At 44.4% G+C, this 19262-nt stretch overlaps 1 protein-coding gene across 1 annotated transcript in view; it reads right to left on the bottom strand.

Moving 5' to 3' along the window:
- The window catches only part of HYDIN (HYDIN axonemal central pair apparatus protein), a 164642-nt gene that overhangs the window by 134068 nt on the left and 11312 nt on the right, over positions 1 to 19262 (bottom strand). The window contains exons 5-6 of the mRNA XM_085315270.1: positions 16143 to 16342; positions 8723 to 8847 (exon numbers count right to left, since the gene is read on the bottom strand). Coding sequence (XP_085171396.1) covers positions 8723 to 8847; positions 16143 to 16342 — 325 coding nt within the window. The remainder of the gene's footprint in view (positions 1 to 8722; positions 8848 to 16142; positions 16343 to 19262) is intronic.

The following is a 19262-nucleotide window of genomic DNA, read 5'->3' as shown; positions in this document are numbered from 1 at the left end:
AACATTCTTGAGCCAAGACGAAGCTCAGAACACCCTAGTCGGTACCACTCCTGTATCAATTACTGCCTTAACAGTGCAAAGTCCTCAGCATGGCCATAGTCTCAGCAAAGCACGTGCTGAGCCCACGCAGCCATCACAAAAAGGCTCTGTCCCAAAGACATTACAATCAGCCACAAGACAAGAGACAAAAGRCGGGGATGGAAAGGGAGGAAAAGTAGTGGCAAGTCAGCACAGGTCTGTGCGATGAGCTGCAGGCTCTTTCTTTTACACATTAATAATCATCTCGTTTTCAATYGAGTAAAATAGGCTTCTCAGTGTGCATCTTTCAGTAACAGAGCACCCAAAGTATTCCCCATTATCTCCTCTGTGCTCTGCTTAGGAAGATCGGTTTGTCTGGTTATAGGATGAAACATTCTGGCACAGGAATTACTGGAGCCAGCAAAGAGGCTTTGTTCTGCCCAGCGTGAAGAAATCTCACAGAACACACTGAARAAAAGCACAGTGAAACCAAGGGATGATAAAAGACAGTGCTGTGGCACATCCAAGATGCTACCGGCTATTTTTAATCATTCTTGCTACTACAGCCATGATAAGCTGGGATACCTGACTGGCTGAAGCACTGGTTTTGGCCCACASGGAAACAGCACAGCAACTTTTGCAAATACATATACAATATAAATCACCTGGAGCTGCTTCTCAGTTGGTGCTAATAGTTCCACAAGGGAAAGACTAAAAAACAGTCAGTTCTGCCCTGAAAAGCATCCAGAGTTAATCATGCTTAAAAACATATTAGTGATTTACACTGACGACAGGTTAAACAAGCTATAGTCATGGATGACCTACACTAAAAGAAAACCACATTCTTCAAGAAATCTCTCTTTCTTGTGATAAAGACAGGAGATGTAAAGTGACACGGAAGTCCTAGTTTCTGCGGATACCTGGGGGACAAATGAAATGGTCAAAGGGAGATTGTAACTTCCAAATGACCCTCGCTGTAAACACAACCCAGTCTGTGCTTATGCAGTCAACAGGTTGCATTAGCAAGGTTTGGCAGAGGGGGTGGTTCTGTGGTCGCAGAGCTACAAAGTTGGGCCAAAAGCTACCCGAAATCAGGCAAATTTAGTTGCCCTTTGCCTACCCTCCAAGTGACAGCCCATCTGTCTTGAAACACAAGGCCCTGGCAAGGGACAGAGGTCAGAATCTGTCTGTAAGAAGTAGAACAACCTTATCTAAAACAGCATAAAAATCATTATTGCAAGCGGTTCTAGAAAAGGGGGCAAAACCACAAGAAATATTTGTTAATGATTAGCTGATTGATGTAAACTATCACTTTGGAGACCAGATGCACTCCAAGTATCTTACTGATTAGGACTATAAAAGCCCAATAACCAGTCAGTTGTATAAAGTATYAGTCACCAATCCTTGGTCTGCTGCAGTGCTGCCACTTTTAAGATGCAGCAAAGTCAACACATAATTGCAGTAACTCCTGTTCACATCCTGCTTATCTGCAATACATGCCTCCCTGCACTCACCTAAATCCCAATTACTTTCAAGCAGACATAGAAGGAAACAGAAAGAAAGAAGGATGTAGAAATCTATCATGCTTCTGGGAGTTCTTACCAAYGAAGGAAGAAATATACACTCACTATCTACAACAAGCATGAAGAAAAATACCTCAGTAAAGTTTTAAAGTACCTTTTAAAGACAGTTCAAGGAAAAGCTAGAGAACTCTTTACATAAGAGCTGAAGCATCACAGGAGTTTGGGTTACAACTTAGGATAGCACAGGAAACAATACTCCACGAAAACTCACAGAATAAAATAAGTTTTTAAACATATGCCAGCACTGACCACAAACTAAAAAACCAACTTGGCAGCAGTTGGAGTACTCCAGTGAAACACTGGAGTCCAAAGAAGTTGCGGCTTAGGAAGCAGAAGATTTCCTGACTCTTAACAGTTGTAAGAAGCTCCTGTAAGTCTGCCTGGTATTGCAGGAACCCAGAAATGCACTAAGATGAGTAACTACTGACTTCAGTAACAATCGACACACAGCTGTGGCCCTCGGAAGCTCAGAGTCCGTCACTGCGAGCTTAGCTTGATGCTAACTTCCATGCTACTTGCACCAAACTGGTACAGCCCCATTGCTTGGCATGGGCAACACAACAGTGCCTGTAACCACAACCAGTGGCAGAGGACTTCCTGCATCAGGACCCCGGTGACACTGACACTTCTAAAAGATGATCCCAGTAACATCCCGCTTTCCACCCTCTCCACCGTCCCTGCAGTGAGGAGCCTGGACTTCATGAGTTTCTCGCTCATAGTAGACCATGGTCTCCCTGCTTTCACGCTGCTATTGCTACCTTGGCTTTTCATAAGGACAATAGCTATTTCTGGTATCAACAGACCAAAGCTAAAGGGCTTCTGAACTCTTTTCAAGGACACAATCAAGTGCAGAATTAGCAGCATAAAGCATCAAGGCTCAGAACATCTCTGTCAAAAATCTGTCTCAGCATCATTAGATCTTGCAAAGCAAATGTTGCAATTTCTCTTCTGCTTCTCTGACGAATGGTTCATAAGGGGCCCAGTTGTACTCTCACTGACATTAAGACCAGAAAGCGATTGTGCTAACCCCATTCTTGTCTCCGGCACAACACGAGGATAGCTCAGACTAATACCTGAAGCGGTTGTGAATTTGTTCAGGAAAGCACAGAGCTCCTCCTCCATTCTTGCTGAAGTTGCTACAAATTGAGAGCACTTACCTACTTGTCTGAGTGGCTTGAGTGATTTCAGGGACATAAAATGCAACATAGCAAGCTATTGCCTATTCACATCCATCAATGGATTCAAAAAAAAAAAAAAAAAAAAAAAAAAAAGAGTACTGTGTCAAATAGGCAAGGCAAGACTAAAGCTCGGTCTAGCGACTAAATCAATAGGATTTTCATTTTGTTTTCAAGTAAGTTCCTGGAAGCCATTGATTGCAATGCCAGCCTTGCAAGACAGATGACAAGACCCTTTGGTAGCAAGGAGATTCTTAGAGGAAACAAAAGAGATGTGCAAAGGTATTTGTATTCTCCAAAGTCTACACAATAACACAGGTGAGTGTCACAGCAAGGCAGCGCCGTTTTTCAGGTGCTTTATTCTGGGTAGCTGAGATGTTCAGAGGCACTGGCACACCCAGGCTACATTCACTTTTTTTTTTTTTTTTTTTTTTTTTGCCACAAACAACAATGAGAAAAAGACAGGCTGAGGTTTAACGAGTTTCCTGCATATTTACAGTGATCACTAACACACCACCAAGCTCCTGCACAGGAGCCCTCATTTACTGAACTAGGCAGATTAAGCCACCACAGGTGAAAACCAACGCTGATGCAAGGGATTCAGCATCCCCAAATGTTTACGGTACTAGTGGCAACCCCATGCTGGAGCTGAATAATCACTCTAAATACTGTTGACAATTCCCCTTTGCCCATTCGTAATGCAGCGTAGTCTCCCATGTAGTTTGTCGCTGTGGGTAAACCGCACAYGCTGCTTCCCTCACTGCCAGTCAAGCCGCGCTAAGTTCTGCAGTTACCCGTCATCTTCTCCAAATCCAAATGGCTCTAATACATCATGTCAAACTTGCTGTCATTTTGCAGGAGACGAAGGAGCTCTGTGGTAGCTCTCTAATTAGCTGCTTTTAAATATGCCTTAATTTTCCCTGTGATCTCATGCCTCGCCTTCCCCGTCTGAGATTGAATATCAAATATGTTTTCTYGAGTTGGCACGTATCACACGCGGCTCCATAGGGTTCTGCTGCTGCAACGCAGTGTGGGAAAGGGTCTGTAGCTACACCGAGACGGGCGGAGGTGTCCGAGGGCAGCAGATCAGGGCACGAATGCAGGGCAGCAGGCTAAGATCCACCTCTGATATCTTGGCCCTCTGCRGCCCTGAGCATTGCTGCGACGCAGTTATAGTGATTCCCATTCAGTTCTTCAAGATCTATCCAGGAAAAAACCTTTTTTCTCCTCTCTTCTTCTTAAAMCTATTACATTGCTCCAGGCAAATCAGTATCTATCCTACAGGCATTCCTGCCGGCTCAGAGAAAGCGAGGGGGAATGGAAATCAGATTCACAAATCACGCTCGCTCCAGACACTAATACAGGTAACACCTATAGGGGCAGTCCCAAACAGGCACAAATCAGCCYAACGCTCGCGTCGCGTTAACCCTGCGGTCCGCGATACTGAAATCCCCTGCAGTGAAGCACTAAGCACCTGGCTACTGGCCAGCCCTTGGAACTGCCTTTCGCTCTGCGGGGAGCCAGGGGACCTGCGAGGCTTCCCATCGACCACGAGCGGAGAACAGGGCACCAGGACTCAGCAACCCACTCGCCGGAGAAGCCGGGTCTGGGTCAGACCTTCCCCTGCTCCCAGAGGGACAGAGAAGTTCCTCCAAATGCCTGTCCAGGCTCCTAGTGAAACACAGAACTGCCTTAATGCTTCTGAGATAACAGGTGTCTCAACTGCAAGCTGTAGTTTAAGTTTTAATCTATTTTACACATCTAATAAAAATCAATAGAACCTAGAGAAACTGCCACCCAATCTCAGCAGTACACATACCTGTCACTGCCTCGGGACTAAACTGCCCAGCTGCCTCCAACACGCAAATCCTTTGTGCAGGACACGGGAAGCCTTTTGCTTCCAGGTCTGCCGGAGAGTCAGGGGCAGCCCAGCAGGGAGGAGAGCACGCGGGCCAGGCTGTGCTTCTCCAGCCTGCAGCCCTTGGCTGAGCAATGCAGTGCTCATCAGTTTGCCCTGTATTTAGCAAGAAGCAGAGCGGGGAAAGGATACCAGGGACCCAGCATTTTCCAGGCCAGGCGAAGCTCAGAGGCAAGGGAAACAAGGCAGCCAGGCTGCCCTTCACAGATCCGAGTAAGGGAAAACCAGCTCCGTGTAGCATCTAGCTCCTAGTGTGCCGCACTGAAGAAACACACTCAGCTGCTCTCCTCTTCTGTACAGGGATAACTCACATCTGGCTGAGAGTAAATTTAGCTCCCCAGGGCTTAGGAGGGGACACACTGCTTCATCTGTTTCCTATGGGGAACACAGAGGCTGCAATATCTAACCCAGGGCAGGAGAACTCAACCTGATTGGCAACTACGGAGCCAGAGGCAGATGCTGCCCAGATCCTCCACCTGCCTTTGAAGCAACGAAGCAAGGAGCTGAACTCGAGCTGCCCCTTCGTTATCGAACGTGCAGAGCTACAAAGGAATGCTCTGGGCCTGGGTCTGTGATCCATAGTGAACAAGCTGAGATTTGCTTTAGGAGAGCTCTTGCTAAAGGATTGACAGCCCACCAGTAAATTGTGTAGGAAGCCAAGGGAAAACAGGGTATTAATCTGTCAAATACCCAGATGGCTCCTCAGCAGGCTTTTAGCACTAGGCTGGAGGCTTCCAGTGGGACTAAAACCACTGAGAGCTATTGCCTGAGCCATGTACTACCTCTCTTCTGGGGAAGCTGCTTTCTGGAGCTCTCCATCCGACAGGAGCCAGGACAGTAACGGAGCAGACACTGCTGCTGGAGGGCTGGCTCTTCTCAGATACGCTGTCTCCTAAAATTCACCCGCAAGTCCTCGCTCTGATCTTTCCCTTCGAAGAACGCAAGGATCCTGCCCTTAGGCGTTTGCTTCTGCATTAGTCTCACAGAGCCACCAAAGGAAAGTGATCTGCATAATTACTCTTCTCACTGACAGCAATAAAAGCATCTCAGCACATAGCGTCTGTCAGCCAGGCACCAGCTCAGCGGGGCTCTGCTAATTACCGAAGTTTCCCCGTGCTGACAAAGGAACCCCAAGGGACAGGGGGACCGATGGGCGAGCGCTGCCCAGAATATCTCAGTGCTGCACAACAAACCTCCTAGACTAGAAGCATCTTGTAACACCTTGCAACAAGGTCCTGCAGGCACCCACATRCAGGGACAGAATCAGGTCCTACACCTTGAAGATCACCCATCACACTGTACCAGGCTGCTTCTTGGAAGCAGAAATTTAATATAGATTCAGCAAGCTCTAAGCAGAAAAGCATTAAGATAGATTAAAAAAAAAAAAAAGAATATTCAGGTTTCATAAGTATTGACCTGGCTGAAGACTAGATTTTTTAACTCCGTGAACTTTTTCCTACAGTCACGTGCTATGGGCTAAAAGGCATCTGGAAAGGCAAGCCATCAACTCAAATTTTAATGGCACCAAAAGTGGAACTGTTTCCGAACCATTAGGCATGTTTACCAGGCAGGTTGCAGCAGCCCTTTCTGATACCATAACCTGATGCTTACAGTTAAGGTGGTGAATAAGAATGTTCTGAACTACAGAACATCCCAAATCATTTTCATTTCAGTATGGGCTGAAAATGGGACTCCAAATCCAGACATGTGTACATGGGGGAAAACAGAGGGGTTTGGACACAGAAAGGATTGAAAGTCAAATTTTCTTAGTAAATTATTACGCTCTTTGCAGCAAAGATGCTTTCTCCACACTTGTCTGGAAAGCCTGTATAAGATACTCAGAGGACAGCACAGACCTTCCCAACCAGGACAGTCTAAAAGACTTGTAATTCAAAGGCAACCAATTAATATGTAAAGGGAAAATTGTGACTCACAGTCAAACTGAAGCTCCATGTTTGCTCGAGCAATGCTAAGGACAGATTTGACCCAACTTTAACAAACAGTAAACAACACAACATACAACCAATCCTGCCCAAGTCACACTAATACCAACGAGATCCATCAACAACTAATGCCACTTGCAAGTTAGCAAGTAAAGACAGATACACAGTAAAGCGAAGAAAATGCCTCYCAACATCCAAAATTGCCATTTTGCTCTTAGTATTTTGTTCCATAGTAAACAGTCCCTTGGTGGTTCTGAAAGAGTAGCACAGCTGCTTTTCGAATGCGAGCTGCACGGAGCCTGACTTTGTGCAGGACAAATTAGCCAGGGCCTGCCACGTGAGGTCCTACTGAAGCATCTGGTGCTCTGCACTGCACCTGCAATAGGCAGCTTTTAAGACTGATTGATTAAAAGTTTCCATTTCAATTCAGCAATTAATCTCCGCAGCTTTTTATTTATTTGCATGCTTCACAGCTAGAGTAATAATCCTTTAATTATTCCGTTGCACTCCTCCTCGTTCTGAGGTTTATTTAAAAATAATGGCAATGCCATACCGGCTGTCAGGAAGGTGGTCCTAGGTTCATCTCTCAGGCAGCTGCACGTATTACTCCTAGGAGCAGGGAAGTTGCCCATCTCTTGGGCAAACTGCTTTGATCATTGTGGCCTATCAGGTTTTGGCCCTGATTCTTAGCTCAGGCTTTTCATTCACAGAGTATCAACCTCGCAGGCTGAGCCTCTAGTGTAATCAGCACTATGTTACACTGGAGAAGAATCTAGCTGTCGATAATTTATCCCATTTATTTGCCAGTAAGTTTAAGGAACAATATCCATAAATGAGATTTTTTTTTTTTTTTTTTTTTTTTTGCATCTCCATCTGGAACTTCAGTGATTTTCAAGCAACTGTGATCCAAACTCATGAGCTCCTCAGACTGAGCATGAACTGTTCTCTGCGGGTGTGACAGAACCTGACAAATACTGAACAAAGCTGTGAAGTCGCTTAAGACTACACAGAGAGCTTGGAAGATACAGGAGCACTTTAAAAGCCTCCACAGACTCAAGACAAAAAGAAAGAAAAACCACCTCAAGTTCACCGCTAGGCTAAATTTTCACAGTATCAGCTAGGTTGGGATATCACGCTTCCCAGGACCAATAATCAGGAAAAGGGACAAAGGAAAAGCTCTCCCTTCAGGCAAACAAAACTGCACCTAAAATACTTTAATACAACTGAGAAATTCTCTTGTTCAGYCTCACAGGATTCCTCTGCTGAATCAAGGTTGGTAGAAACATTTTAACTTTTAATTTGTCCCACTTTTTTTTTTCTTTTGAGTTTTCCCACTCACTCTTAAAAATAATTTTAAAAGCTGACTGTACTTCTGTGCCCAACCTTGGCTTCTTGTACCCCTTTACAAACTTTATACCTGATCTCAGGAGGAAGTGAAGACTTCCAGCCAAATCCCAAGAGCCCTCCTCAAGACTGGTGTACTTCAAACCTGATGTTATGAAGTATGCACGTGGGCAGGGGGCAACATAAAAAAGGTCTGTGGCAAGTCAGGCGAGGAGTATATGGCACAGAGAAGTATAAAAGGCAGCAGGTACTGAGGAGACTCTGATAAGACACAGATATTTGCTGTGTTACACTTCAGTTATCTAGGCTTAAAACCACACACATGTATACACACTCTGTAAACGAGAATCAGTGTTTCCCTTTCTTCCACTCAGCAATTTCCAGCAAAACAGGATTCCACAAATCTCCTTATTATTAAAAGGATCCATTTTAATGATCCCTTTATCACCAACCAACTTTGCCTTCACTTCTACTCAAGGTAAGTTTGAGATAGGACAGGTACACTCCCACAGGTAAGTATGCTGGCTGGTAGATTACCAGGACACAGGGACACAGAACATGCAAAACAAGACAGACTCCKCCTGTGTCCCTTAACTGCTTATTTCTTAACGTTGAAATATTCAGGAGGTTCTAAAACAGTTTGGGAACTTGTTTGCAAAGTGAACTTACCGTTATTCTGTTTATAAAAGGGCTCTGTTTGGAAGCAAGCAGAGCGTGCGCCATACACTAACCAACACTTACCTGTGTCGTAGTGGACTATCAGGGCTCTGGAATGATCTCCTGTCTCCAGAGGGTGAAACTCCACTGTTACTTGCATGGTGTCACCAATCCCTAGAGTCCCAATAGAGGGATCAGCAGAGAAAGGGCTGCAACACAGTAAGAGACATATCAGAGCTACCGCAGGAGATCTGGAGGCTGTATTCCTCTTAAAGTCTAGGACTAGCTCACTTTGGCTCACCTGCATAAGCAAGGAGCAAACAAACCACAGTCAGAGTTAAGACAGAATATACAGGATCAGAAGCAGAGATACTAACTCTCACTTCTGAGGAGATCCAGCCCTCAGAAGATCGTACAGTTTAAAGTGGTCTGACACCCTGCATCCAGTTCTATCTCTGTGCAGCGAGGCTCAAGAGTCCAATTGCTAGCAGTGGTAAAACAGCCATACAATCAGAACTGTTTCTGAAGCGCAGAGAGATCATAGAAGCTATTTGCATGCAAAACTTGACACCAATTTCCTCAAAAGTCTTTCTGATCTTGCAACCTATAAACCTCACCTCAAAAGATACAAATGTCAAAGCAACACCTGCTCCAATGAGATTACAGCCATCAGACACAGAATAAAATCTTGCTAGAAGACCAGAGAGAATAATTAGTATCTGCTGATTTACAGAATTCATTTTTTACATTGAAATGATCCTGTCTTAACCTAAGAAACAGCATTTTTTAATCAGCATTTTCAACAAAGGTACTATAAAGAAAAAGGAATAACCAGAAAAATCTGAATTGGTGCAAGCACAGTTTAGAGCTAGCATGATACCATGGCATGGAAACAAAAAGCACAAGGAAAAGGAGTACCCCATCTACAGCCTGATTTATTAAATCTCTAGCTAAATGAAATGCTATTAAGAGGAGTCTATCAATATGAGTTTACCAGATGGTTTTTCTAGGTGTTCACAAGCAATGGAAACAGAGACTCYAGACTGCAATCCAAAATGGTAAGTGCATTTGCTTGGTCCACTAGACTTGAGTTCCAWGCCGTATGTAGGAAATTACAAAAATTCATTGGCAACCTTGAATGTACCAGGAATGATTCTGATTTGTTGCAGGTAAACAGTTCTTGGCTGATAGATGTTAAAATTTGATACTTTAATGCCTAGGAATAGCTCTCTGAACAAGTCAAATGAGACRTGTTTCTAGATGAAAACAGCTTAGTTGCATGGCTTTTGTAGGGCCCCATTTGAAAAGCACAAGTTCTTTGTTTTTAGTGCTGGTGGTCAAATTATCACCCTAAAAAGCATGGTCTAGAAAGCTTTGCCATGATTAGAGAATGCAGTGCTAATATAAAGATAATAGAAAATCAGAGCAAAGCACAAGCTGAACTTCGTTTACGTAAGTAGTGACAGATGATAAAATCGCTGGCTCATTAAGGAAATACCACTGCAATTAGAGAACTGACCTGTTGTTATTACAGCTAATGAGAACATTGTTACCAACTCTAATAGGAGAAGGATTGAGCCCAAATTGTTTACATGCTGCACTACTTTGGTTATGGAGAAGGTGAAAACACAGGCCACAACCAGACTCAGAAGCAGATTGCTCTGTACGGTGTTGCGTCTGCACTGACAGCCACGTCCGGACTGCTGCAGGTCTCTACTGCTGGCCAGGTGTACCTGCATTTCTCCAAAGCTTTACAGTGATGAAGAGTCCAGCAATGAAGTATCAAGAAGTTTTGTTCTTCCTCTCATCTGAAGGCAGAGAAGTCGCTATGTTAAAGCTGAGCTATGGAAGCAGGAAACTATCAAGTATCATGAATAAGGTGTTTCCAGTCACCAAAAAGGATTTATTTCTTGAGGATAGCTTGCTTCTTCCAAAGCATGCTGACCAGTTCCTCCATCCCTGCTAACAGCAGTTGCCTGCTAGAGAAGGGGATTTAGTTACCAGTATTTCCTAATAAGTCCATCACATTTCCCACCAAACAATCCTCCAGGGCTGTCTGAGACTATGTGAACCAAAATGAGCTGGTACTTGGCTGTAATCATGCCCGGAGCAGGAAAGGCACAGAACTGATTTTCCTTTCGTGCCAAAAATGCTCCCGGCTGATAGAAGCTACCACTTAAGGAACGGGATTCCTGGCACTACTTTCAAGACTAAGTTCCACCCTTCATCTTCATAACCCCCTTCCTATGTCTACATACTCCAGCCCTCTACAAATAGCTGGAACGAGAGCAACACCTYCAGGGGTAAACTTCAGGGGATATCTGTGAAAGAAGGTATCTTCATACGTCCAAATTATTAGAAAAAACAAGAGGACCCAACCAAGCTCAGGACTCTCTGCATTAGGCCTCGTACAAGCACGGTGGTCGTCAGACAGGCAGGTGAGACTGTCACATTTCCATTTGCTGTAGGGGAAGCCTATATAACCAATTTCAGATGGCTGAAATTTGGCAAGCTGAATGCCCCTTTTCCTGACAGGTAAGAGRAAAGTTCAGTAGAGAACAGCAAAGTGGCATACTTTAGATCACTGAGGAACTGAGCAKGAAACAGACCTGCATCTCCTACATCTCATCCCATGCTCTACCCACAGGGCAACTCCTTTAGTGYTAGAACCTCCTAAGCCAAGCAAGCCTCTACTGCCAGTAAAATCTAGYGGTAATTGAATGGCCTTATCTGTCCACTAAGACCTACTGAAAGAAAATTCCAAAGATCATTTAATCTGAGCATACAATAATTTTAATAACGATAAAGCTGCCAAAGTCGAGCAATGCAACTGTTTCAGTTTGCTGAGTCTGCTGCTCAGTAAAGTATCCAAAACTCCATCTCTRCAGTGTCTGACTAGGCGCTAAGTGCTGTAGGGAAGGAATAGCGAGGGAATATCACGGGGTACAAAAAGTATCCAAGGATATGAATCTTTGTTYAGGAGACTGAGGACTCATGAGAATATGTGGAAACAGAGCCTATAGACAGAGACTGGATAAAGCAAGTGGCATCTCTGAAATTAGATTTTGGAAGGAAAGAGAAAGGTTGGGGCTGAGCTTCTTTACTAGACCTTCAAAACCGTTTCCTACTGTTGGAAAGTCCTGATCCTTACTTGCTTCATTTCCCTGAAGTATCTAATTTAGGTCAGATGCTCTCTTCYGTCATGCAGTGGAATAATCACAATGCTGAAGGAGCTGAAGTGGCCTCATAGGAGTACTTAACCCAAAGATGGCCTTAATTACCTTTTGTTTGAAAAGGGTGATGAGGATGCTTGTAGAACATTTTTTCTGAATGTAGTGGTGAACCAGAAGGGATCAGATGGGCCTTCTCACACAAGCTCATAGGTCTCTTTGGGATAAGAGGACCAGAGACCTTGAAACAAGAACACTTCGCAACTTCTTCCTAAGCCACTTTYAGAAAGTTAGCTCTACAATCAAGTCCAGAAAGTGAGTCCATGGGGTGAGCTGATGAGTCTATATACCTAGACAGATCTCCAGCTCCCTTCAACTCCAAATTCCTCTCCTTCTCATATGCATGTGTACRTGTGTTTATACATATCAATACACAAAGAAGCTACTATTCAATATTAATTTTGGCTTTAACACAACACTGCATTCATACGCAGCAAAAGTTAAGCATGTATTTAACACACACCTGTTTCAATTCTTTGATGAACAAGAATAGAATAAAGCTTTTCTCAACTGAAATCTTTAAGCCCAGCACTCTTTTCCCATAGCATCTATGCTATAACTCTTGATTATGCAACTCATATTTACACTTTAAGCTCTCCAGGAGARAGAACATAACTCATTCATTTCCAAAGCTCCTGGCACAATTCTAAGTGTTCTGTGATCGTAATTAATCATCATCATCATGTTATTACTGAAGTCATTTATAGGAATTAGTGACACATTAAACCAAATCTTCACCACCTCTGTTGTTAATAATGATGCAGCCTTTGTTACACTCTCTRTACCAGGGAAATTAATCCTCTAACATCAGCAGGAAAATTGCCTGTCTTCTATGAAATCCTGTGTAGACATATTAGCCCAAAGAGAACAGCCAGTTAATGATATATTAAGCTATGGAGCACTGTATTGGTCCCATTCTCTAGCCAAGTTGTCAGATGAGCTGGGAGGCCAATTCTTTTCTGTCCAGGTTTGTAGAACCACAAGCATCCCCTARAAGCTCAGCGGTAGATATCTGAGCAACCTCTCATAGCACATCAAGCATGCAATCAAAAACGGATCATTGCTAATGGAGGTAGCAGAGGCTCTGTCATTAATGCAGCAGCTGTCACGGACATGGAATAAGGCCCTGAGAGGCTCCTTGCCTGAGGGGCAAGGAGCTGCAAGAGTTGGTACAACACAGTGGTGACACATCACAGGATATGGTCCCCATCACCRGCTGGAGCAACCACTCCTGGCACATCAGAGGCCTTGTCACAAAGAAGGACATGGTAACCCAGGTCTTACACTGCTCAAGGGGACATCTGGATCTAGGTGGARCACTCAAAATTTGATGGATGATACCAAATTGGAGGGAACAGTCGACACGCTGGAAGGCAGGACTGCTACTCAGAGAGATCTCAACAGGCTGSAGAACAGGCCACTGTGAACTTCAGGAAGTTCAGCAGCAATGCAAAGTCCTGCAKCAGGGACAGAGTAACACCTGGCAGAACTACAGGCTGGGCACTGACTGAGCAGAAAGCAGCACTGCAGAARAGGACCTTGGGGGCTGCTGGACAACAAGCTAACCGTGAGTCAACAGTATGCCCTTGCAGGGAAAGCAGTCGACCACACACAGGCCCGTATTAACAGGAGTGCAGCCAGCAGGTTGAGGGAAGGGATTATTCCCCTCTCTTCAGCACTTGAGAACAGTRCTGGAATACTGCACCCAGTTTGGAGCTCCCAGTACAAGACATTGTAGACTGGATGASTCCAGCAGAGGCCAAGACAGTTGGGGCTGGAACACAGGACACAAGGACAGACTGACAGAACTGAGTTTATACAGCCTTGGAAAAGGAAGCTGAAGGGAGATCTTATTGCTGCCCACAACTACTCCAAGGGCAAGCGTAGAGAAGATGGAGCAGGCTCATCTTGGAAAAGTGTGGAGTGACATAAGGGAAAGTGAGCAAGAGTTGCAACAGCAGAAAWCCTGATTAGATACTAAAGTGTTACCATAAGGATGGTCAAACACCAGCACAAGGGCCCAGAGAGATGAGAGAATAATCTCCAGCCTTAGAGATACCCAAAGCTCAACACAAAAAGGCCCTGAGCAATCTGATCGAGCTTTGAAGCTGGTCCTGCTTTGAGCAAGGTGTTGGCCCAGAAGATCTCCAGAGGTCCCTCCCAATCTAAATTATTCTGATTTTATCTACGACACTTCTAAATCAATCCAATTCCTTTTCACATATTACCCAAGTTTCCCATTATATTTCCTATACTTCTGTGTATAAATACATAGACAGATGGTAGCTGGACTTACATTACAAGCTTCCACTGAAGAATTCTTTATGATATTTCACTGCACAATTAGAAGAAAAAAGATGCAGACTAGACACACTTCTGAGTATTTAAAGAGAAGTCTGAAAAAGTGGAGGCCACTTCTTAATTGAAAGAAAATACTGCTTATATTCAAAGATGCAAATCATCTATTAGAAATTCCAAGCTGGTTTTCAAAAGTTCATTATGAAGTGGAAGAGATGAYAGATTCCCTCAACTTTGACTACAAGGGAAATCATATAGCTTTTGATCTTTGTACACATACGATCTGGTTATTCAGAACTGCCATTTTTTTTTTGTGTGAGTGTAGTTTGGGATTAGAAAAGTTTTATAATGTTTCACATTTCCTCACTGCAAATCAGGACTGAAGCATTTGATTKCGAACTTCAGAAACTATTCCTAAGTCTTTATTAAGCAGGATTCAATGTATGCTATATCACTCAAAAAAATGGTCAGTAAGTGTATTGAGAAAAGCATTAGACATTTACTGTTTGTTTAGTTGTTTACAACAGGGTCTGAAAATCCCAGAGGAAAACTGTATACTGATCTACAAGTTCCTGCCTATATATTTTCCCCAGTGAAAAGACACCCGATTGCCTTCTCTCTAATGTAGAGCAGCACTGGCCCCGAGTTCAGACAAAACCATTGCTTCTTGAGCTGTCTTTCTGTTGACACGGTCTTTTTCCCCTTGCTATAAGGTTTCAGCAGAAGCAGCAGCATCCCACAAGTGCGATCCACATTTACTCCCCTTTAAGGGGATATCACGTTCCTTCCTATGTGACTTGGCCTTTCTAGTCAAACAGGGTGATTCTTAGGAAGTGAGCACAGACAGGAAGAAGCAGCATCCTAGAAGCCTGCTCCAAAAGCTTTTTGAGCTCTGGTACAAGCTTCTCAGACCCTCCTGGGTCAGAGGGAAAAAAGCCAAATTTCCTTCTGAACCCAATTTTCCTAGAGTTGGCAAGAGGAAGAAACTAAGGCAACTTGGGTATACCCAGACAGTAGTGCCACATAATATGGTACACAGCCACTTGGCTGGTATAGCTGATATTTATCTATTTCAGACAGGCACTTACCATCAGGTGGTTGCAAGCTAGCTGTTAGACAGCATATTTTAGCACTCTCCAGGAAATCTGAGAGAGATAAGGCTCTAGAAAATAAGGCTCCCCCTGTGCACCAGATTTTTGCTGCATCTTTTGCCTGTTCCCTCATTAATATTCTGATTCAGAGCTGTAGGACAGTTCTGAAACACAAACTTGCTCATCTCCACTTTTCCTTCAGTGGTCCAGTCTACAGAACAATTCCATTACTTGCAAACTAAATTACTGGAAGCTCCTTCCAGGTGTGCACCATATGTTCCCACTCCCGAGGGCCCAAATCACTTCTATCTTCCAGTTTCAAACATTCGCATGAGAAGGATACTTAGTCTAGGGGACCAGACCGAATATAGTGCAAAATCAAGTCGCTAGGCTACACACCGTTGGCGTAGGGGCCTCAATACCTATTGCTTTGTCCTACCGATCTCCAACTGCACAGAATTACTTGCTAATATAGACACAGCTGCTAAGTTCTTAATGGCCTTTTCACCAGCTCATAGCTAGGCATTTCCTAACACTGCATTTGAGTCTGCACAAACTGAGTTTCTAGTTATCTGCCATGCAGGATCCTATCTAAGCGCAGTCAAGTTCCCTTCCTATGTTTGTCCCTTTCAAYCTACCAACGGGAGCTGTCTGAGATGCTGCGTGCTACACACACCACTGTGGTATAAAACCCTGCAGCATACAAAGTTCTATCAAAGTTTGCATCACGCTTAAAATGCGGTAAACTCCACATTTCCTACCCATTACCAGCTAAGGTTGCAATATAGCAGCTCTGATTCTTTGGTTCCTTTTTGCTACTCTTGTCTAGCTCCATAATTACCACATGTCTGTGCAAAACACAGACAAGGTGCCAAGCAACTTTACCTCTGAGTGCTGATGCAGTAGCGGGCCTCTCGATTACCAATGTTGTGAACCAGCAGAGTTTTCTGGGTAGCGTACTTGACTGGACAGACAGAGAAGTTCAGCTGATCGGGGAAGTCCAAGATAGCTCGGGCACCTATAGCTCGGACGGGTACAATGAACTTTTCCCTTTCTGTGATGCAGGTAACCTGGTGGAAGTAATCCTGTGGGAGAGAAACACAGCCTCAGCCCAGGGCACTCAGTACTGTTCCCAGGGCAGCAGGAAAGCAGAAGGAAAACTGCTGTGTTTTATGACTCCATAACAGTAACATTTAACAGCGTAATGTAAGTAGTACTTTTTTAACATTAATGACCTCATTCCAGCAGCATGACTTGTGCAGGYCTGTTATCTTGCAAAGGGGCAGCATCATCCCACTGATTCACCTGCTTTCACAGCAAGCTAGCAGAACCAGCTTTATGCAACCAGAGGACAAAATTATCTGGTATTTTGGTTCTGAAGCACTGAAATAGAATAAKTTCATGTATGGGATTACAGCAGTAATGAGAACCTGCTTTTACCACTATAGTAGACTGCTAAAAACCACTAGTAAGAACTCAACTGTGCAAYAGTTAACCCCAGTTCCTGCGATGCAGTGGCAGCTTTGTTGCTTAGAGATACTCAGGTACGCTTTCACAAGAACTCAGCCACGTGCATGCTCAGAGTCTTTGGTGTAGTTCGGAACATGCCGAATGCAACCGCAGTTGTATAGATGYCAAGCAAGTGTAGGGTGTGCATGTGGATTTTCTTCTCCAGAGTATTATCAATGACAAGGCTGGGGATAGGGGGGAGAACACTTAAAAGGCTCTGATCCATCTCCCTGCCCCAAAAAGTGGCTGAGCTCTCTACCCAAACTACTACYCCTCAGAGATGTTTGTCTGATACACACTTAGAAGCAGCAGCAGCAATTCCACCCCCTCCCTCAGCCGTCTATTCCACCTCTACCCTCGCCTTAAAGAGCTTCTCCCGTTTCTAATCTCAGTTTCCCTTTATATCTCATCCTAGCCTTAGGGGACACAGAAGATGGTTTCACTTCTTCTATGCAGCAAATTCTGGCATGGTCTACACCTTAATCATATCTCTTGTAACTTCTCTAGATTAAGTGACTTGGTGTCTTGTTAGCTTGCCTACCTGAGACAGGCAGTAAGGACGAGCAAGYTGCAAACAGGAAATGCCTTGATCAMACATCCCCATGACAACAAACTCAACTGCGCTGCTTCAAGTCATTACCTTGTTCGGAAGAGAACTGGACAATCACTCCCAACTGTCTGGTATTCAGTGATAGCAAGGAAAGTCAAACCATCACAATCATTTTATTGCAGAATTAAGCAGACCGTTTTGGTCTCTGGATATACAGTGTAGTGCTACTGTGCTGGATATATCTTGCCTCCACTGAAATCAGTGGTCAAACTGCTGCGATAAGGCCAGGAAACGTTCCTCCCAGTAGCTTTGTTACTGGAAAATTGATAAAGAAACTGCATTTTATCACACACATGCTATTCTCATCCTTCTTCCCGGGTACTTTTAACTCATTTGAGATTTTCTTCTTGCTGCTTCAAATAAATCATAAAGATTTGATTTAGGAATCACACAGAGCTGCAAACAGTCTTAACTGGAGCTGCATTTAGATTCCTCCGCACAGGGGTTTCCTGCCTTATCTGTGCAATGTTCTCTGAACCTGGAAGGGACATTCAGGCAGAGGCGGCGCAGGTGCAGAGCTGCTGCTTTAGCACCGTTGTAACTACGGTCACAGCTCTCACAGCACACCGACCGCCTGCTCTGCTGGGGTTTCAGGTTCCTGTTACAGATGCTGTCGCATCCAGGATGTGAAAGAGAAGAAATATCTTCTCTAGGCACAGATCTCAAATGTTCACACTTGTAACATGCAGAAGGGCTTCGGCTTCTCGTTCACACTTGTAACATGCAGAAGGGCTTCGGCTTCTCGTATTTGGAAAGATAAAATACCAGGAAGGGAGCGGTAGCAAGCTGCCCATGGAACTGAAGATCGCATTTTAGCAGTGCATTTTATCTTCAGCAAGCCCTCCTGAGTTGACAATTTTGTACTCAGCCTAAGCCCTCTAAAATAAAAGCTAAAGGCAGTCCATGAGAATTTAAAGCATCCATCACACGGGTACTTTATGTTCTGGACTATCTAGATTTTCAGAAACTTCATTAGCAAATGAAGAATAAATCTTAACTTTTTTTGTCATTCTAGCCATACTACTATAACACTGGCACTGTAAATCCAATTGAAAGGTGCGTGTCTTAAGTCTTGGCATGCCATATTTACTTATCTCTCCCTTCCAGATGCCATGTAGATCGAAGGATACAAGTTCAGATCAACAGGGGGATAAAGGGGAAAAAAAAATCTAAARTTGAAGCTATGTGAGGGAAAACAATCATTTTCAAAGTCACTGTCATTGCTAAAGAGCAAGCAGATCAACAGCAATGTAAATGAGTGTGCAAGGAATAAGAACCTCCCCCCAGGCATAAACCCCGACCCAAAGGGGAACACAGGCCACCTTCCTACCTTCATTGCCAGCGAGTGGCACTGGGACTGCCTGCGCAGCAATACGCGGGGTCTGCTGCAGAGAAAGGGACTTTTCTGGGTACATGGAGGCAAAATGAAGGTAACAAGGACTCAGCCTCACRGAGACGAGCAGAACCTTTGAAAGAGAAAGCTGCCTCTCCGCCGTTTGGATCCACGCACGAGCGCAGAGGTGCATCGCGTGCTGAGCCCTGTCTCCAGGGACTCCCAGGACATCGATTTTGGCACAGCCTTGACCCAAATCCTCTAAGTGTGCGCTAACCCTTCAGCCGTGCTCTGGTACCCCAAACTGGAYAAATGCAGCGTCAGGCCAAACGAAGAGAAAACCAATGAAGAGGGGGCTGGCGAGAAGCCGACTGTTCGCACCGCTATTAACTTGCTGTCCCTTAAGCTTTCAAAAGGGAAACGGCCCTCCCTTGGGCAGAAACGAAGGCTGCCCTTCTCYGCTGCCGTACTGCCCTGTGTTACAAGCTCATCAACTTTGCTAYGCGCCTAATGCAATCCAGGAGTATTGTTGAAAGCAGCTTAAAATCCACTT

This window comes from Rhea americana, unplaced genomic scaffold (genome assembly GCF_003343005.1).
Source record: "Rhea americana isolate MKP2758 unplaced genomic scaffold, rheAme1 scaffold_425, whole genome shotgun sequence".
In the NCBI taxonomy this organism is placed as follows: Eukaryota; Metazoa; Chordata; class Aves; order Rheiformes; family Rheidae; genus Rhea; species Rhea americana.
Note: the sequence above shows the minus strand (reverse complement) of the source record. Positions and strands in the feature narration are given on the sequence as shown.